At 33.6% G+C, this 22,337-nt stretch overlaps 1 protein-coding gene across 3 annotated transcripts in view; it reads left to right on the forward strand.

Annotated features, from left to right (window-relative positions):
- Positions 1-22,337, forward strand: part of LOC118195819 (beta-1,3-galactosyltransferase 5-like) — a 96,059-nt gene that overhangs the window by 40,950 nt on the left and 32,772 nt on the right. For all 3 annotated transcript variants that reach the window (XM_085824918.1, XM_085824919.1, XM_035367155.2), the window contains exon 2: positions 9,382-9,654. In XM_085824918.1, coding sequence (XP_085681044.1) covers positions 9,391-9,654 — 264 coding nt within the window. In that variant the 5' untranslated portion in view covers positions 9,382-9,390. The remainder of the gene's footprint in view (positions 1-9,381; positions 9,655-22,337) is intronic.

Consider the following 22,337-nt stretch of genomic DNA (forward strand, 5'->3'; position numbering starts at 1 on the left):
TTTTCTTTTAAAATTTTATTTGATCTGAATGGTCTTAATCTACAGTAGTACTTGTAGAATTTTTTATGAAAATTTAAAAGATAATTAATTTTTGCATTTATTATTATTTTACAGCAGTATATGGTACATTGCTAAGTTTATCCTCACCATAGTTAATTCTATTATTAATTAACACACTGTTAGTTTTATTTTTATCGTCTTAAGAAGAGTACTTGGATAAGTAAAGGCGTAAACATTAATATACTTTACATCTAAATAATATTACAAATAATTCAGAAACTTAATCGTGCATTATAAAGTGAATTTCTATCGATTTGGAGTTCTTTTGGCGTCGCTGAAGTGGCGAAAACCTTTCGGAAATTCTTTTTCATATTTCGACATCAATAGCTATGTGTACACATTATATAAGAACATAGAACATTTAGAAACTATATACGTTTTAAAAGAATATATACATAATTTTTTAAAGAATACATAAAACTGATGTCTGAAATTTTATAGAATTCTATTTTATTTCTCATCGCGTTTATGGAAAACTGGACCGAAGTTCTAAACAATTCTAAAAAAGCTTAACATGAGGAGTGTTCCCCCCCCCCCCGGGGGTTAAAGCTTTGTATCCGACATTGTCTTAAATGAGGGCATACTAATTTAGAAGAATTATAATTTCAAGTTTTATTTTGGGTGGAAGTGAGTTTTAATAAGGGTAAAAATTTTTCTTCATATTATGAAATGCCAGTCTTGTTTTTATAAAGATACAATATCTAAGTAATAAATTATGTGATTTTTTTTAAATTCTTAATTGTAGTAATTATTCTCTGGAATATGTGAAATATTTGAGATGATTAGTATATGTTTGATTAGTAGTTTGATCTTTTGGACGTCTGAGAATGTTTATGCTCATGGTTGCCAGATTTTGACACATGCTGAAAATTTGCCGATTTCTACTAAGGTTGCGATAGCACCAAAAAATTCTTTTACAAATTAATAATTTCTGCTTTCGTTAACATTTCATTAAAAAAAACTTTGACCTTTTTCACAATCAGGACACGATCTTGGATGTAATTATAAATGCATGTTCTTCCTGAGTCAGTTTCAGAATTCTGCTTGTAGGGTAACTATAGATGTACGAGATTTTTAAATGTCACTGATTAACATTCTAATCTTGGAAAATGATTTTTGCTAAGATCACGCTGGGATATGAGCATTCACAGAAAATGTTCGAGGAAGAACTGTAGGCAGTTAATCACATCAATAAATTTTATTCATTTTTGATTGGAAGTCCACAAGAATATGGAATATAATACAGTATCGCATCAACGAAAACACATGTATTATGCATATACTGTACATGAATCAATACACAGCTTTTTTTTAGCCTAAAGGAGTGTTAGCTCAGAAGGGCTATTAGTCTCAAAACGGCATATTGTGTCGTTTCACTTTAAACGACGAATAACTTTTCTACTAAATATTATCGCCCTGTGTTATATTTAAAGAAATTAAATAATGAAGAATCTGTATGAATGTATGTATGTTTCTCTCACTGTGAAAAAGTGACGGTACCAAATTTTGAATAACGTTATCCTCCACCCGAACATGGGCACATGAATGCCGAAATTTCGAATTTGTTCTATTATCTATTTCATATTTTGTACAACTTTAATGAATTTTTGATTCGTAGACTCAACAATTTTAAAGCGAGTAATAGCAACACTGTAGGGGAAAATATATCTCCATCTCTCGAGACTGTGTATCGCAAATTCTAAAGATATGCTGTTTTAAAATATTTTGCGATACTGCTGTTGAATTGAACTTTACGTGGTTCAAGTGCGAAGAACGTGATATTTAATAAAGCTAACGGACAGAACTTTAAAAAAGGCCCCGTAGAACGTAATATAAAATCTGAAAGCTTTCAAGTTTTATTGGGTTGCTCTGAAAGTAAATTCTTTTTTTCCCAACAGAGGGTTTAGTTATATTTTTTCACAGCAAACATCACACTTAAGCTGCATAATCATTATATATTTTGACAGCTGATATAGCAAGACTTGTTTTGAGAAAAAGTTCAATTAATTCTACGCAGTAGTTTTTGGTTGGTGCCCTTTCAAATATGGAAAGTGAAAAGCAGCATTTTCTGCATGTTTTACTTTTTACTATCGGAAAGGTAAAAATGGTGGTCAAACAAGAAAAAAAATTATCCGATATGTATGGAGAAGATGCATTGAGAGAATGCCAGTGCCAAAACTGGCTTGCAAAATTTTGGTTCTTCAATTTTGATATTGAAGATGCACGTTCTGGGCTGATTGAGAGCTTAAGAACATTAGGAACCCATATGTCGAGCTTTGAGATTAAACCTAGGCATTTCAAATGACCATGAACGGTCAAATTCGATAAATTTAATTTTCAGGATTAATCTCAGGAGTTGTTATTCGCCGCTTTGCATCAATTAATGCCTTTATTCCGGCTTCGTCAGCTCCAACTGGCCTCACAGAACGTGGTGCATCTTCAAGATCAAAATTGGCGGATCGAAATTTTGCAAACCAGTTTGGGCACTGGCGTTCTGTCGATACATCTTCTCCATACACATCGGATAATTTTTTTCTTGCTTGAACAGCATTTTGAACATTTTGAAAGTAAAATATGCCGAAAATGCTGATTTTCAGTTTCCATATTTCAAAGGACACCAACCAAAAACTACTGTGTAGAATCAATCGAAATTTTTCAGAAAACAAGCATGGGCGTTTTCGTGGTTTTCCCCCATGTGTAACGTGTATACGAGCCAGTTTCCCTTAAAAAGTCCTCCACGAAGGCATCCCTCTCCTTAGGCAGATAGCCCTAGTGTGCTTTGCCGTAATTAAATAAACCAAACCAAAACAAACCTAGCAGCTTGAAAATGAACGTTTATGTTATAAAAAGAATGCGTCGAAACGTTTTTTTCTTCCCCTTTGTCTGTATTGTCTTATTTTTATATATTTTCAGATACACTGTGTAAAAATATTTGTTAATTGTAAAATTATTATAATAAATTAAAGAAATATCAAAACTTCTAAAATTTTTGGCGACCCACTGCTGCAGGTCCCGACCGACAGTTTAAGAATCTCTGGTTTAGAGCAGCGGTTCTCAACCTTTTGACTAACGCGTAGCATCTAAGCAAAAATTGAAACCTTTAGTACCACCACTACAAAGTACTACTATCACCACCACCACTCTTGAACAAAGCTCAGGTCGCATAAATTTACGAGTGTTAGAGAAAAAAACTCAACCAAGATGTTGGGGTTTTAATTTTTGAATTTAATAGTTAAAAATACTTTGCTTCTTTGCGTACCACCTATTTTTCTCTTACGTACCACAGGTGGCACGTGTACCACCGGTTGAGAACCCCTGGTTTAGATAATGATTTTAGTTAAAAAAAAAAAAAAAAAAAAAAAAAAAAACACCTGTCATAAGAAGGATTCGCCTCTCAACTTGCATAATACCTACAGGCATCAAATTTTGAATAATGTAGTCCTCCATTTGAATATGGGCGGGCACCTGGAATCCCAACTTTGGAATTTGTTTTATCTGTTGTGCTTTAACGAATTTTTGATTCACAAACTCAACCATTTTTCAAAGCAAACAGTGGGAACACTGTACGGGGAGAAAAACAATACCTCCAGCGCGTGAATGTGTATCAGAAATTCTAAAGATATGCTCTTTTTAAGTATTTGCAATATTGCTGTTGAATTGAATTTTATTGTTTAAGTGCGAAGAACATAATATTTAAAGGTAACACACAAAACGTTAAAAAAACACTCCTTTTGGACATAATATAAAATCTGAAAGCTTTCAGTTTTTTTTTTTTTTTAAATAGCGGGCACTAACCATTTCGGCTTTCTCCACTACTATAGGCCAGAAGAGGGGGCTCATTTTATTATGGAAGCACGTAATAGGCGGCCACCGTTACCTCCTATGAGGAGACAGACAATCTACATCCATACTTTCTCCGCGATTCGAACTTACTCCCTTTGATATCGCAGTCGGTTTCCCTGATCGCTGTATTGTATGGGCGGCTGTTTTGGAGAGCTGTTCGTTTCATTACGTTTTGCTGCTTTTTGAACCAATAAAAATACTTTGCTTTAAATTATGCAGTGGATCTGCGAAAAGTAATCGATTGCTTGAAATATTCTGATAACATTTTACTGTATTTTGTTCTGATAATTTTTTGCACCCAAAGTTGCAGTTTCTGTTCTTTGTTTACTATTGCTGTTGTAGAGATATTTTTGCAGGAAAATAGGGAAAAAAGTATTGCAATTTATCGCTGAATTCATGCTGTAGTATCGGTTTCAGTAAAACCGAAAGTTGTATCATTTTCAAACTAAAAGTTTCACTTCATTATCTTTCAGTGTGTGAAAGTTCAGCTATTTAGATATGCGGCAAACATATGCAACGATGTTGATATTTCTAAATTTAATTTTATCGTAGATCTTTGCTATCTTCAGCGGCGAATTTTTGTTATCACAAATGCAATATTTGTTCTTAATGTAAATAAAAGAATTTTTCATCTTCTCTGTTGTAAAACAACATATTCGAACAATGTTTTCTAGAAAGATATATGCACCAACTATCAAGCGCGAAAAAAAATTTCGGCACGAGATCGTTACGTCTGTATGAAAAGCTTTTTAAGTATAAAGATTATATCTGTTACGTTATTATAATAAAGAAAGAACGATACAGGTTAGGTTAGGTTATGTAATTACGGCAAAGCTTTGAGGGCTATCTGCCTAAGGGAAGGGATGCCTTCGTGGAGGACTTTCTAAGGGAAACTGGCTAGCATACACGTTTACACATGGGGAAAACCACGAAAGCACCCATGCAGCCAGCCCGTTCGCGGGTTTCGAACCTCGGACCGAACTACCAGTGTTCAGCGACTTGTACCGCTCGGCCGCTGGTGGGCAGAACGATATAGATGGTACAATTTAAACTTCTCATTGAACAATACTTAGTTTGAACTTACTTAGTTTTCGCTCCATGCACCCTTTTCACCAGTGCGAGATGGTCATTCCCCCCTCTATTCTCAAACTCGAAAAATACACACGCAGTTATTTAAATTTAGATTGTTTTTAACGTGTTTTAAAACTAAACAAGAAAAGTACGGAAAATGTGTATAAACACAGAAACTTGAATAAAAGTAGTTTTTTTTTTTTTTTTTTTTTTTTTTAATACGAAGGTGGCTATTTATATTCCTGCCCTTGGCAACAGTAAATGTTTCCTACACGACCGCAGATGATTCCAGTCGAAAGTTTGATGTTCTTAACCATAACTTCTTTAGAACGTTTTGCCATTTTAGCGTAAATTGTGTTGTTTCCAATAAGCTAAAAAAATAATCTGGGGCAAAAAATGGAATTAACTTATGAACATTTTCATGCGATTATTTTTCTTAACTTTCAACGTGGATTATCAAGACGAGTGCTTCGATGAACTTAATTCTTTGTACAGCGATAAAGCACCACCCTAGAGCACTTTAAAAATCTGGTATAAGAAATTCACTCGTGGTCGACTTTCGCCAGGACGAATTTCGTGGAGGTCGTCCAAAATTGGTTTGTTGTGCCAGAAAATATGATGTTTTGCATGAACTGATAAAGCAAGATCGTCATGTGATATACCGTGGAGGCATCTTTGGGCATTAGTATGACAAGCATCAATAAGATATTACACGAACATTTGGCCGTTAAAAAAATTTGTTCGCTTTGGATCCCGCATAATCTGATAAATGCTCAAAAGAAGTCTTGAGTCGATTGTTTCAAGAAAATGTTAGAAAAATACGTTAAAAATACATCAAAAGCTGTGTAGAACATCTGCACAGATGACGAATCATGGATCTATGCATATGAGCTCGAAACAGATTGGACTGTATGGGTCTTTCAAGACGAGCCAAATCCAACAAAAGTTGTTCGCGGAAGAAGCACATCAAGCCGCCCAACCGGTATAGTGGTTAGCGGCGCTGACTGCCGTGCAGAAGGCCCCGGTTCGAACCCGGAGAAGGCATGAATGAATGGAATGTGGTCACCTGGCAAGAGTGGCGCGTTAGAGCAACGCAGGACGATCAATTCCGAATGGTACACGGCCGTTTGTATGACAGAAGTTCTCGGAGAAATTCGAAAATGCAGAAGAGGCGAGTTTTCATCTTGACAATGCGCACTTGCACATCGGCTGAAACAAAAGAATTTTTGGCAGGGCAAAACATCGCATTGTTGGGTCGTCTGCCGTGTAGCCCTGATTTGGCACGCAATGACTTTTTTTTTATTCCCACACATCAAAAATAAATTACGTGGTCAGTGATTTGCGACAACGGAAGAAGCGGTTGAGGCATTCAGAAAGCATGGTTCGCAGTTACCTCAATCGGAGTGCAAAAAGTGCTTCGAAAATAGGTTTACAGAAAGAATTTATTAGATTTTGGGTAAAATTGAACAACCGAAAGTAATACTTTATATGAAGCCCGTATTTTAGTATTCAAGATTTTTACATCGGTAGAAAGAGTATATTGCATTTTGGCTTAATACTGGAAATGGTACTTGAAGTTTGAACCAGATTTTCGTGAAAAAAATATATTATTAGATAAACCAAAACTTCTCAGATTTCGTTTTAACACATGTATGTGATTGAATCCAACATACATTTATTAAACATTAAATGCAATCTTGAAATAATGCCAAATGAAACACGAATTAGTTCATTGTGAAAACGAAGTTAGAACTCTTTGTTATTAAACATGGAGTTAGCGGGAAGTTGCCTGCTGCATCAGATATTTATTTATTTATTTATTTAATATTCTGCTTGCACAAGGAAGAACATTTTTTATTTAATTGTTGCAGTAGCTTGAGCAAGTCCAAGGTTGTTGGTCGTCTGCATTTCCGTTAATCATGAAGAAAAATCTATCCGTTTGCATCCATTCTTATTAATATGCTTGTCACTTCAGACCATTTTCTGACACCAGACAGTTTGTTTCTTCCCGCTTCTCAGTTAACTACTTTTCAGCATAATGCAGACACATACAGAATTTGTTTATTTAAATTTTAAGAGCATTTACCCCATTTTTAAGCCCCCTCCAGCGTCGAGCTTTTATGTGACTCCTCTGGATTTGGTACGTTTGTCCGCCTTCCTATTTTATTTAGTAGTAATTTGTTTTGATTTCATCGAATTAGATTATACTACCTCACATTTGGCGCACTGAACACTGGTAATTCGGTCCGAGGTTGGAATCCCGCGAACGGGCTAGCTGCATGGACGTTTTCGTGATTTTCCCCATGAGTAACGTGTATACGAGCCAGTTTCCCTTAGAAAGTCCTCCACGAAGGCATCTCATCCCTTAGGCAGACAGCCCTCGAGGCTTTGCCGTAATTACATAAATCAAACCAACCCGTCTTTTTTTTTTTTTTTTTTTTTTTTTTATACCTGAATAATATATAGTTTAAAGTTTTCAGAAACTGAAATGAAAAGAAATTCCAGCACAGTTCTAAAAACGAAAATGCGCAGTGAGTATAAAAAGGTTTACAGGTTTGTTTAATGAAGTTTGGAATCTTTCCTGTTACAGAATAACACACGCTATGCAATTTTCTCTAGCAAAGTATACATTGTACTGTCGATTATTTTGGATAATGCCAGATAAGCATGTCATGGATAATCCAAATTATCAATTTTCATGTACATTGGATTCATAAACAAATCCGTAATTTCACTTCGTTTTTTTTTAGAACGTTTAAATACTTCTCGAATTTTGCTGCGTATTTTTCGAAGTGCTATTTTTCTCACTGTATTCGAATCTCCTTTGGTCGACGATGTCCAGTAGAGTTCAACAGAAGTCATATTTCGAGACTAGTCGTCAGTATCTTCTGCATTTGCATTTTTAGTATCACTCCCTGCTCTGTTCTTGCGACATTTGAAAATGTAACGAATAGTTTGTGCGCCAATTCCATATTCTTCAGCGAGCTTTATTGTTGATTCGCCTTGCTGAAATCTTTTGTTTAATGCTAAAACAGCATTCATGCAGCTGTTCTTTATTCATTTTACAGTTCTAAAATTTTCTAAATCAATTTTTAAAAGGATAAAAAGAAAATACGCACGGAAATACGTACGAAGCAAAAGAAATCGTAGTGATCAACCCAAGTGACGCCTTCGACTATGCACATGCAGAGCGAACTATACGAGGTAATCGTTGAAACTAAACCTAAAGACCAATTCAACCATTTTTAGAACATGCTCAGACTTGAATTTTATATGGCATAAATGCTAAGTGATATTAACCACTTGCGCTAAAAAAACGTGCCATGCACGTCGAGATGCTTTTGTCTCAAACCGCGAGTGACGTGAACAGCTCGTCGATAGGCATTTATCGCAAAAATGAACATAACGTGGTGCACACGTCGCCTAACAACGAGATAGTTTATTTCTCGAGTTACAGCTCTGGATTGCACTCGCAAACGCGGAGCGGCGTAAATGAGACACTTTACCGCTTGTTATGTTGTAGCGCACGGCACCGCAACCGTAAAGTTTAGTCGTAGTGCAAGTGGTTAAATAAAGTTAAAAGGACAAAATTTCAATAATAAAGACAGAGTTATAGGAGTCATGTTACTAAAACAAAACTAAACATTGTTATGACGAAGCACGAAAAGACTGAAAAAAATATAATGGCAAAACATAACACTGTATCAGGAATTCTAAGCATATGCTGCTTTTAAAAATTTTATAATTTTACTGGTGAATTTTATTTGGCTTAAGGGCGAAGCAAGCAATGTTTAGTAATAAAATTAAAAATTTTTTTAAAAAGTTGTGTTAGCAGAAATAAGTTCAAGAGCAGATTGGTTTAACTGCGAGCTCAACTACAACATAAAAAAATAATTTTAATCTGGTGCAACGTTAAAATCAGAATCATTTCAAATATTATTCGTTTTTTTATTTTGTTTAAATTGTAATCTGTTTTTAATTTTAATACTTATGACATAGAGTAGAGCAAATCAAATGGTCGAGAAAACAGAGTAACTATTCTCCGAGCCACTTTTATTTGTCCCCCCCCCTGTACTTTATGCTCACAAAGAAAGGTGGCTATAAACAAAACTTCTAAAATTGAAATTCTTTCTAAATTGAGTTTTAATTCTAGTCAACTGTAAAAATTTAGTTTCTTGAACAGGCCGCAGTAGGTATGATTTTTATTTAAAAAAAATGTTTGTTCTGTTTTCCACTTTTAATTTATTCATATTTCTAAACTTCTGAATGGGTAAACTGTTCATGTGTTAGACCGATTGCGATGAATTTTGTCTTCCTATGATTCTTGATGTCTTCATAATTCTTGATATCTTTCTTGATGTCTTCCGATGGCGATGATTTTAAAAAAAAATTATGATTTCTTTATAGGAAAGGTTCATGCCGAAGTTGCCGATGCAGCTCCTCAAGCGAATCTTCATCTGCTTCACAGTCAGCGCATTCTCTTTGGGAGTCATCGGAATCTTCAGATTCGGACTAAACTCATCAGAAACCAAGCTGATTCCACAGTTTTTGTCACCTTCCGTATCTAAGTCAGTGATAGAGTTCCTGCCTTACGTCCAGCGATTTGATCCTTCTAGGATATGTGGCTCCAGAGGTCTAGTGCTGGTCAACTCAGCTCCAAAAAATTTGCTCAACCGTCAGGTAGAGTGCAAGTATTTCACAAGCATGACTTTTGTGCTTGGGCATGTGACTTCTGGAGTGAAAGCCTAGTCTCCTTGGATATCTCTTGAGATTCTATTAACGAACCAATTAGCGTCTTGTCATGAAATGGTGCAAGCCTATAACTTTTTTGCAACACCAAGACATATCCAAGGAGTCGCCAGGATTTTCACTAGAATACATGTATGACTATCATATCTCCAAGAAAGGACTCAACTGACTAATATAATTTTCATGATTTATGTTTTGCAAGTAGTTCTTTTATATCTTGCACGTCTTTTTGATTTACTAACAGTATTGCTTGAAAAATATTTACGTATGCGTGTGCATAATAAGTTTGTTGCTTGCATTTTTATCTACTTCGTTTTGAAAATTTTCGTTTGATGTAAGCCAGTGGTCTCAAACGGGGCTCATGCAGCCCGAAAACGCATTTCAATTATCTATTTATCGCAAATATGGCGTTGCAAAGATTAAGTTAAGAGCATTCTTTTCATTACCATTAAAAACGAACCAGAAAATCTGTAAATGAAGCTAAGTAATTTACAATGTGATATAAATCTTGTTAAAAGATTTGAAGATACAGATGTTTTAACTTTTATTCGTACTTGTCAAAAAGTAAATAAGCTCAGTTATGTATTTTTGGACCAAGAACAATCGCTTTGTTAGGAAATGTATATATACGTGAACAACACTTTTACACAGTCGAATTCCAAGGCTGTTAACTTTAAGTGAAACACATGTATTTTTTATTTATGCACTAAAGAAAAATTTAATAAATAGTCTTAAGTTGTCATTTATTCTGATCCATCACCGGTAAAATCGCTGAACACTGGTAGTTCCACCTTGGGTCCGATTCCAGGCGAACGGGCAGGTTGCAAGGGCGTTTTCGTGGTTTTTCTCCTTGTGTAACGTGTATACGAGGCAATTTCCGTTAGAAAGTCCTTCACAAAGGCATCCCTTCTCTTCAGCAGATACCCCTAGTGTGCTTTCCAAATCTACTGAACCAAACCAAGCCATTATTTATACTGAAATATTGTTCCGTATAAAAAATTTTCTTCTCTCTTTCTTTTTTTTCTTTTTTTTTTTTTAAATGTTTGGTTTAAACTTAATAATTAATACAGTCAAAAGTCGTTAATTCGGACACCCATAATGCGGAATGATCTATAATCCGGACCTCAAAGCTACAAACTTTCTGCACATGGGTCCATTTACGGCTGCGAATATGCGTGTGCGCATGCACATAATACGTTTACACATGCGCGTTTAATGTATAACGGACGGTATAAGCTAAGCTAAAATTATCTAATTCAGTTAATGTTGCAGATTGCGTTGTTCCTTAATCTTCGAATTGGATCCGGCTTATTATTTTTTGCAAACTGTTAGAGCAATTTTATAAAAGTAAGCTTGAACTTTCGATTATGTCAAATAGAATTTCCGATATATATTTACTAATATGTAAAGGATCTACAAAGCGAAAGTATGTTTCGAAGTCCATTAAACAAAAAGCGGAATTGCTTTAGAAAATGGATGAAGGCATATCCTTCGTTTCTCTAAACATTCCAAAATCTGTTTATCAATTTCACGTTGGTCTGAGGAGGGGGGGGGGAACGCCGCGGCGCGCAATGAATTGGAAGTTGATCTGTCAGCACTATCCTTATCTTCAGGGCAGATGTTTTTATTTTATTTGGCTTATAATTCCTTATTAAATGTAGTATTTCATCTCGATGTACTCCGTCTTTGATATGATTTAAATCAAATTCCTCGTCATTATAATTCGCTTCCGATAGTGAAGAAAGTGACACAGAGGTTATTGAAACGAAAAAATTTCGGTTGACAAATTAGTCGGTATTCTCGACACAGCAGTTATAGGACTTAAACAGCGGAACTTTGTAACTGAACAAGAAATTATGTCTGTTTAAAGAATTAAAAGAAAGTATTATAACATAAAACGAAGCAACTTAAACAACTTACATTGAAAGAAATGTTTAATAAAATAAACAAATAAATATTAAGCTTTTTTTTGTAAATTTTGATACCCTTTAGATCACAATTGTTCTTTATTTCATAAATTACGGTTTCATATTTTTAATTTTATAATTTCTGCATGCCATCTTACCAGATTTAAACTGATGATCTATAATCCGGAAAAATCGATAATCCGGAATCGCCGAATTCCCGACGAGTCCGGATTAACGACTTTTGACTGTAAAACACATTAGAATAACTTGATATAAATGTCAGTCTGAAAATTTAATAGTTGGCTGTCAATAGATTTGAATCACAAAGGGTAATGAACAAAAGTTTTTTAAGGTGCCAAACTTTAGATTTCAAATAGAAAATAAATATAAATTTGAATTTTTTCCTTTGCGATATTATTATTATATATTTTTAATAATATTTAGCAAGTGAAATTAAAAATTTATTAAAAAAAGTACTATTCCGTTTTGAGGACCGAAAAAAAAAATTGCAGCGAAAATGTATGCGCAAACGCGCCCATTTAACAACACGTCAAATCTAGCGTACGCGCTGATTTCAGATTGCGTTAAGTTTATATAGTTCTATGTTTCTTAAAACGCCATTGAAATACTAGTTTAATTTTTAAATTCTTTTTTTCATTTTAAATCCTTTTTTTGATATCCTATGGATTTAAAAATTTGAGAATTACCCATAACGAAAAGTCTGCAATAGAATTTTGAGTAAAGTGCAGAATCACCCACTGCATGACGCGTTTTTAAGAAATGCACATACTCGGTATCCATGTACACATCGACCTATTTTCACTTTAAAAAAAAAAAAAAAAAAAATTCTCAGATTTGCACAAAAATGGCACTGCACACAACCTTGACTTTATCTATGTACACATCGACCTATTTTCACTTTAAAAGAAAATTGACAAAAATCCAGTTGTTTTTACGCTTGTAAAAAGCGACAAACAAATAAGTGGGTGATTCTGCACTTTACCGAAAATTTTTTCAAAGAATACCGAGAATTTCTATAATGAATTTCAATTCATTATAGAAAATTATGTTTGAACAACCAACGAGATGAAACTATGCTTTAGCGATAACTCGGTAGCGATGCAGGCATCCATTCAGTTAAGTTTAGCAATTTTTATATAAATTATAATAGTTATTTACTCTTATGCTTCCATTCAGTCATGTTTAGCCTTTTTAGATAAATTATAATAACAAAAAAGTATTATATGAAATTAATCTTTCATCTAAATTAAAACATCAATCTTAGATAGTTATTTACTATTATACTTCCTTTCTTGCATTAGTTTTGCCGCGATTATTTTTAGCAGCACTGGCATCAACAATAATAGTTTGGTGATTTTTTACAAAAATTGAATAGTACCAAAAATATTTATTGTTTTGTTATTAAAAAGTGTGTATTTTATTTTAAAAAACTGGCCCGTCAGCTGTTGTCTGATCGTGCATTTGACCCGCATGTAATTTGAGACCACTGACCTACTAGCTGCTAACTATGTAACCTACTAGGTAATTATTAGGAACTCATTTTATCATCTTATTTGCTAGAAGCTCGTTTAGTCTTATTAGTGCTAAAAATTCAATTTAATACTAAACAGTATAACTATTCTGAACGCATTCTGATATTCTTTAATTTCTTAAGATAATTTAATTCTTATAGTTAAGACAAAATAAATGATTTTAGAAAAATGTTCACTCTTTCGGTACATACATATTTTCCCATTGACGGTGAAAATATCGCCAAGCAGTGCAATTTAACGCCAGTTATGAGTAAGCGGAACATAACAGAACACTCATAACATCTGTGCTTTCTTTTGATGTAACTCCAAATGATTCTCGATGAGCCACCTTTTGTTTACTATGGAAAAGAATATAAATTAGATGTAATTTCCATACTTTGTTCTTGTATTTTGGGGGAAAAAATATTAAAATTTGGGATCTGCGTTATACCGAAAAGCAAGCAGTGGATTATCTTTCAAGTTATGAAAATCTACAATTAAAAAAAAGTTTGTATTATAGGACAGGGTATGGTCAGCAAACAAAAACAATAATAGATTGAAACAAATTGGGTGAAGTTTGTACTCGTATTGTTCTAAATAGATTTTCCGGTAAAATCGGAGGCCTAATAAAAAAGCAAAAATAGGTAAAACGCTTTTTACGAAGCTCTAAAGCCACGAGGGTCGAATACTGATATTTTATTAAATAAAGAGGCCTGAAACTAACGCAACTTTGGCGGGATCGCAGACTATTTTCATGCTTCGGCATCAGCCATGAGAGTGGCAAGAAGTACTTTTGATATACCTTTAATGTGCGGTTTAGGAATAATTATTTTGAATTATTTATTGCATATGAAACTGTGAAGTCTGATTTTATTCTTTGTGATAGGGTGAAAATGTATGATAATTATTAATTATATGTTATATCTTTTCCTCCATTCTGAGTCAAATATTAAATGTTGTAAATGTTATGGTGGCTATGTTAAAATTTGAAATTTGAAATAAAGTGGGCAATGAGTTAGGAACTCTTTGCAGGGTGTGCGAATAATCAGAAAATGCCAATAAAGGCATCACAATTATCTGAACTTTTCTAAAGATGGAATTTTGTTTGAAATTATTGTGTGTTTTTACATACTACATGCGTACTGTATGGAATAAGATGATTCATGTGTTAGAGACAGCTTAAATTTTCTTATTCAGAGTTTATTAAATTAATAATATTAAATATCTAATTTCATAAATTATTAATACTGAATATCTAGTTTATGTAATTTTAACTATTTAGTATGAGAATTAGCCTTAAAGAACATTTATGGTGTTAATGATGCTCTTAGATTTGAAACAACGATGTATATTTCGAATACTAAAATAACTCTTATGCTAATTGCCATTGTGTTTTCTGCCACTCTCGTGGCTGTTACCAACTTTCTGGTTAGAATCATATTTTATTTGCACAATGAGCGATCTATTATAAGGTATTTTCTCCCTCCTTCCAGCGGCCGAGCGGTAAAGACGCTGAACACTGGTAGTTCAGTCCGAGGTTCGAATCCCGCGAACGGGCTGGCTGCATGGGCGTTTTCGTGGTTTTCCCCATGTGTAACGTGTATACGAGCCAGGTTCCCTTGGAAAGTTCTCCACGAAGGCATCCTTCCCTTTAGGTAGATAGCCCTCGTGTGCTTTGCCGTAATTGAATAATCTAATCTAACCCTCCTTCCAGCATGCCTTCGTGGTATAATGATAGCACACTCGGCGCTTATTAGAGAGCTCCAGGTTCGAGTCCCGGCGAGGGCATTGCTCATTTTTCACAGATTCTGCTTAAAAAAACCTATGAGGTATTTTTCTCCCTCCTTTCTTCTAGGTTCGAGTCCACATCCTAGGAATGATTTTTTACTAGCTTCGTTAGTTCGTCTTCACGCAATTGGACCCGACTCTTTATGGCCTTATCAAACCTGTGGACGCGGAACGCAATCGGAATATTTTCTCAGAAATGACTTCTTGCCGGAACTGGTTTAAGTCGCAAGTTTCTCTTCCAGGCTTTGGGGAAATGTTACGTTAAGTGATCTGTTTTTGTGCATGTTCTCACAAATATTGAACGACGCTGGCAAATAATTGTGCTGGAAGCTCTGTTATGCGTTCGTTCTACCAGTCAGAGGAAAGTTCTGCTTCTGTGAAGTTCCGTATTTGTCAAGTCTTCCCTTAAACCGCTGGGAACAATGCATTCCGTGCCTGCGGATCTGACAGGGCCATTTACATAGGTTAGCGCGATATCTAGACTTCAATATTTTGACTTGTTCACTACAGAGATTCCATATCAAAGGCTTAAAATATTTCTTAAACCCACCTGCAACATGTTGCATAATCTCGACAATTTTTCATTAAGCTCGATTTTTTAGATATGTTATCTTCAGATACACCAGAGTTCTTTAAAGGTTGTAAACGGTTATCTGCGTAGAGTTTCATTAATTGAAAGAAAAAATATTGATGCTAATTTGTAATAACAGAAATGTTTACGTATAATCATAACAGAATCGAAGCACTATGAAAAGGTTCAGTAGAAATCTTTAACATAAATAAAGGACATGTCTTCACTAAGTCTGTAATAAGGAGGGAAAGAAATACCATAATACCTATTATAGTAATTTAATACGATCTACATGTTTTTTGGAGTTAATATCATGTATTTTCAAATAGCATCAAAGTAAAGTGCTTAATTTTACTCTTTAATAGAAGTGAACGTACTGTTTAGGACATAAAGTTTGTCAGAGTGAGAGCTGTTTCTTGATTTCTGCATTTGCCTAGATTCAGAACAATCTGACATAAAGTTCGTCAAAGTAAGACCTGTGTCTTGATTTCTGCAGTTGCCTGGATTCAGAACAACCAAAAGTCCATCGATACTATAAGGTCCCTGCTTTGTAAAAGCGCCAAATCGTCTGTCGATGACTTAGGTATTGATCTAAGACTTAAGGCATAGAATTGTATTTGTGTAGATACCTTAGACATTTGTTCTAGGCTAGCCACACTGCGGTCTATTGAGACTTGTGGAAGATAATTCTTTTTGGATTTTGTGATGCCTTGAAAAAGACATTGACTTAACAGATGCTGCGATTTATCAAAGGGATAAAAATACAACTTCAAAAACTATACCTTCTCTTTCATGAAATAAAAACTCTCCATTCTATATCATATGATTTGCCGTAATTCAAAAATTCAGTCCAATCCATTCATGATTTGTGTTATTTTGGACAATCCTGCAACCTTGAGATTTTACAAGCTGAGAAAGTCATAATTTCAAATTGCTATACCTTTTCTCGATTAAAAAATGTTTCCTGATTTTGTTTTGTCAAAATGTGTTACATATTCATTTGATTAAGAGCTCTTTCTTTACTTTGTGTTATCTTGAGAAAAAGAGAGTAAATTACTCAGATATTCCAAGTCAGCAGTTTGACAAAATCACATTGTCGTATCTTTACTCGCTTAAAAGATCTTTCTTTATTTTGTGTTATCCTGAAAAGTAAATCACTCTCAATTATTACAGTTCTACAAACTAACAAAGTAACGTTTGTTGTAACGACCAATCAATTATAACGAATGATTGAAAAAGGCCCTCTACTGAAAACAAATATGAAATCCACATTCCAAAGAACGATACTTTATGATAACTTTTTTTTTTTTTTTTTTTTTTTTTGCGGGGGGGGAGGCTGGACGTAAGGTTATAACGAGCGTTCAACTGTTGCACAAATGTTTGCACACTTTTTTTTTTTTAATATTTGAACAGAAGTAGAAGCATTTTAGTGTGAATGATATTTGTTATGAATATTTAATATGATATATGTTTGGAAATTTTGTTAATAAAATTTTTGAATATCGCTAATTATCTAATGTTATTGAAATAGTATGAAGTGTAAATGCTTGTTTGTGTTTGCATTCTGCTTATGCTGACCTGGCAGTTACCTGATGCCTGTTTTATATTATTTTTTCGTGTATTGAAAAAAGTATTCTTGCTTTACCATTTTTAATTGCTTTGTGTATTATTAAAGCACGAAAATAAAATCGTAGATCTTGTATCAAATATGCACGCCTTTCATTTCACAAAGAATTTCACAAAAGTTTATTTACGAGTTATTATTACAGAGGATACACGTTTTTAGAACGTTTCAATAAAGAATTTTAAAAAAATTGAAATAAAAACATCTGGCAACAGCTCATTATATGAAATAAGAAATATCGTTTGCTGCTTTTAAATTTATTCTTCTTTCAAAATGTTGCATGTAAACAAGCTGTAGATTAAAGGATATGCTTCTGCGCTTTACGAAGAGAAGTATTGCTATTCCGTAATTCAAAAACGTTATAAAATGCATTGTATTAAAATTTCTAAGCGCGAAATAAGCAACATTATTGATCGGAAAGGGAAAAACCGCCAATCATTGCTTCTACATGGAAAGAAGGCTCCACACAATTACCCGAAAAAGGTAGATGCATACCGTTTCTTAAAGTTAAATTGTTGGTAAGAAGGGAAAATCAGCCGACACAGAAATCAATTTCAAAGTTTTTAAATTTGTAACAACAATAAATAAAATTAATAAACCAAGATTTACAACTTAAAAAGCTAAAAACATATGTTCACCAGCTTTTTCCGAGACATTTATGGCTCAATGCAAAACAATTTGTAGAACCCTGTATGAAAATTGTTTAACAGGAGATAAATGAAAATATACTGCGACTCTTAATGAAGCATGGGTTTACCTAAACGACTTACAAAAACAAAATAAGGGCTATTTATTACCGAAAACGAAGAGAAAAAAATGTAGAAACCTAGTTTAGTCAATGCAAAAGAAGTTTCAGTAAGCGTTTCATTATTTATCGCATGAATTTCTTACAATGGGAAATTAAAAATTGGGAGAAAATGTTAAAATCATCTCAAGAAATCAACTCGTCAAAATTTTAACCTCAAGAGAAAGTTTTACGCCCGATATTTACAGAAGAAATTCCATTTCTTCATCTCAATGACTTTTAAAAAGTGAGATTTCATCAAGACAAGGTAACAAGTCATACTTCGAAAAGAACAAATGCATTCCTTGAAAAAAATTAACAATGATACAGGTATTGTATATGTACCTTTTCAACGCGTTCCTGCGAAGTTCTCTGGTATTTCACGTATAGGTGTGTTCAGTCTCTTGAAAAGAGCCCTTCCTAAGCACAAATCCTCCATGATTGATGGACTCTGGAAAGTAGTGGAAAAGGAATGGAAATCCGTACCTCTGGAAATTTTAAAAATGCCCTTATCTCCTGGAAATCACGATACAAATTTATTGTCCAGAAAAACGGCTACAAAACCGAACATTTAAAAAAATAGTCTTTACATTTTAAACCTTAAATAAATGGTCTCGAACTCATTCTAAAAATGTGTAAACACCTTTTATAGGAATTCGCCACAATGTCTTTCTAATAATACTACAGATTACAGGATATGTAGCATCTAGCTTAAAATTCATCTAGCTTCTCGATTTCTGGCCATTTCCGATGAAAAGCACGAAAACAGGGCAAACAAAAGTTCTTCAGCCATCTATGAATTTTTAACAGACCTTTAAATGCAGACAAATGGCGCATATATCGAAACTATCCAAGCTTGCTGATCTAGTTATATGCAAAAATGGTTCTCCAGATTTCGTCGGCTAATTTAAACTGTTTTCGCCGATAAAAATAAATGAAAATCGATTATGTTAAGAAATTAAAATTTCGAACTTTTATAGTTCTGCGAACAGGGTATTTGAAACCCAAACTTACGTATGAATATTTGTCAGGCGTATAATAATTCCGTAGGAATTTCATCCGTTCATAAACATTCTTGCGTATAACTGTCTTTAAAAATACGGAGATTCTTCTCGTAGCATCACTTCCCTAACATGATCACCTCCGAAATGCAACCATTATATCTGATAACATAAATAGGCATCTGTAAGGTTTATCACGTCTTTAAAACGATAATTTCTGCAGGAGACCCAACCTTCTGAAAGGATGGGTGATTATCACAGAAGGTTCATTGTATTAATGTACTGTTTCCAGAAATGTAATTAACGTTAGTGTGATGTTTTTAATCATATGAGAATAGATTTCGTATGCGTTATCGTAATCACCTCAGCAGAAATCGCCAGATTTTTAAAATGGTAAAATTTAATTTTGAAATATGCGCGTAACCACCTCAGCAGAAATCGCCAAATTTTTAAAATGGTAAAATTTAATTTTGAAATATGCGCTTTTGGAATTTGCCAACAATGGAATAATTTATTTTTAATGCATCACATAATTCTTATTTAATATTTAAAATTTTTATTTTAAATTGCTAAAGCATGTTTTCATATGTGGATAATGTTTCCCGACATACGATAAGTATCGATAGTTTGGAAATCTTTCTCCTTTAAAAAACATTCGCGGAAACCTCTGTACCATAGTCGTATCTCCGTCAAATAAACATGACCTGTTTGTTCTAGGCTAAATATTTACTTATATATACAACTATGTACAGATTACATTTTAGAAAAACTTTAAATACATTTTCACTACAGTAGAGTGGGCAAACCAACGTCCGCTCTTTTCTCTTCCACATCTCATCTCATCTTACTCCCACCTGCGACCATGGAGGTAGGAAGTAAGATGGAGTCGCCCTAAACAAGTTTCTCCCGTACCCTGCTCTGAAGCACCGGCGATCCCTACATGGTGACCGAAACATTGGGTCATTTACCATTGAGTTCAATGGGATTTGACGCGTTCCGATGTAAATATTTTGTAATTACGTCGTAAATATACATATAAATGTATATATTTTCTTTTTCTACAACACTTCAGAGTCCTAAGTATGTGAAAACAACATATTTTTAAACATTTCATTCTGAACGGAATTAAATGCTATACTTTTCACAGGACAGTTTTCTCAGAATGGTTTAATTTGAATGAAATATTTTCACAAGTTTTCGTTAATAACATTAAAAAAAAAAATTAAGGTAATTCGATTTTATTCGGTTAAGGTACAAAAATTAAGATCAAAGTTTATTGTGTTATTAATATTAAAATTATGCATTATTTCTTTTCTATTTATAGAGCTTCTTCCTAAAATACTTTCTTAAATATGACATGATTTTTTGGCTTCTGAGGCATCTTTTAAATCGAAAAATGTAAGTCAATTTATAATTGATGCTCTATTTAATTATTAGGAATTAGCGAAATACTTTAAATAAGTATTTCGCTAATTCCTAATAATTAAATAAGTATTAAATAGTACTTGACTTTCTCTGAACATTTCTGAAAGGGAATAAAATAAGTTTTTTTTAAGTATTATTTAAAACTTGTAACCGAGTTATTATAAAATGTAAGGGTAATAATTCTTTTAATTATACTTATCAGATTTTTTTTTTTACCCTTCATTTCAACAATACATATTGCAAAACTCTTTATTACGTTCTTAAGTGCGCATCTCATAGCATTAGCTTTACAATATCTTTTAACACATTGCTTTCCAATACGAACAATTCTTGCTTAAATAGTTTTATAACGTATTTGTCAACAGAATTTCAATTTATGTTTACAATTCAATATTAAGGTTATTATATATTTAGATAACATTTATAATCATTATAAATTAGATACATTTAATAATTAGATTTCTTCACAGCACTTTCACAGTTGTTTATAAATGAATAAATTCTTCATTTCAAATACATTTATAAATAAGTTAATGAATATTTAAGTATTTTGTCAAAGGCAGATACATGCTTTTTGCAAGCACATGCATAAATACCCATACATATTTCCTATTTTTCATTTCCGTCATGTGCAAATCTTTAATTTCTGTGCATTCACTATATTTTTCATGTAAAGTAATTTACACTAATTTAGCATACACCCGAAAGTTTTACATAAAAAATATATATGAATATAATTTGAATGAAAATTATAAGTATTATTTTTAATACCCACTCAAAGGTCAGCTTTTCTTCAAAATTCCTCCACGATGGCATCTCTCTCTTTAGGCATGCCCTTGCATGCGTTACTCTATTTAATAAAAACTTAATCTGACCTATGTGCCTAATTACAAAAATTTTAACATACATAATTTTATATTTATAAAACGTGTAAGCCCAAAGTGATTATTTTTCAGATATATAAAATTAAAACGATGAGTTTAAAATGAGCAGCAGTAAAGCCTCTCCTCTAAAAAATTTTAAAAGGTACATGTTACAATAATATATGGATGTGAAAAAAATTTTTTTTATTTAAAACATTTTGACGTTTGGAAAATAAAATAAAAGTAGCGAATACTCTATCAAGGGTATCGAAAGACGTATAATATTTTAAATGTGCCGTGAGGTATTTTTCATTCTTTAAGCATAACATTTTTCTTAAAATCTATATTTTTGTAGTGCAACAGCTTAGAATTTTATAAAACAAATTCATAATCAAAATCTCTGTTGTTAGTTATCGAAAAATAACCAAGATGTGATTTTTGCGTAAATGTCACTAAACTATACAAATTGCTATTATCCATCACACTATGAATGTTTCTTTCATGCGAAAGTGTCCCTTTTTCGATTTCTATGGAACTGTCGCGTGTCGAAATACTATCAGAATCTTGTCAAGCGAGCTTCTGAATGTAAACAAAGAACACCCCATCTGGTGACCCAAGCTTCAAAGCAGTGCTTCACTTTTAGCGCGGGTTGGCCCCTCCTCCCTTTCCTACCTCCATGCCTGCGACTAGGAGAAAAATCTGCTCCCCTCTTCCGGCCGTAGCTGTCGTGCCCATTCCAAAACCGGGACAAAATTTAAACTTACCCGTCAATTACAGACCAATTAGTCTGCTCTCGTCTCTCTCAAAAATCTACGAGTATGTCTTGCTTAATCGCCTGAATGAATTCTGTCGAGATCAAAATTTGATCATCCCGGAACAATTCGGCTTCAGACCTAAACACTCCACTGTACACCAGTTATTACGTGTAGTGGAATTCATTCATGAAGGCTTTCGCAAGCGAGAGAAAACTGGTATCGTCTATCTTGACGTAGCCAAAGCCTTTGATAGGGTTTGGCATGACGGACTTATCTACAAGCGGCTCATGCGGCTTGGTTTCTCGGCTCATTTCATTAAAATTATTAACTCGTACTTGACCGGACGAAGTTTCCGTGTGCGAGT

Source organism: Stegodyphus dumicola, chromosome 10 (assembly GCF_044657685.1).
Source record: "Stegodyphus dumicola isolate Sdum_Otavi_A_Nest chromosome 10, ASM4465768v1".
NCBI lineage: Eukaryota > Metazoa > Arthropoda > Arachnida > Araneae > Eresidae > Stegodyphus > Stegodyphus dumicola.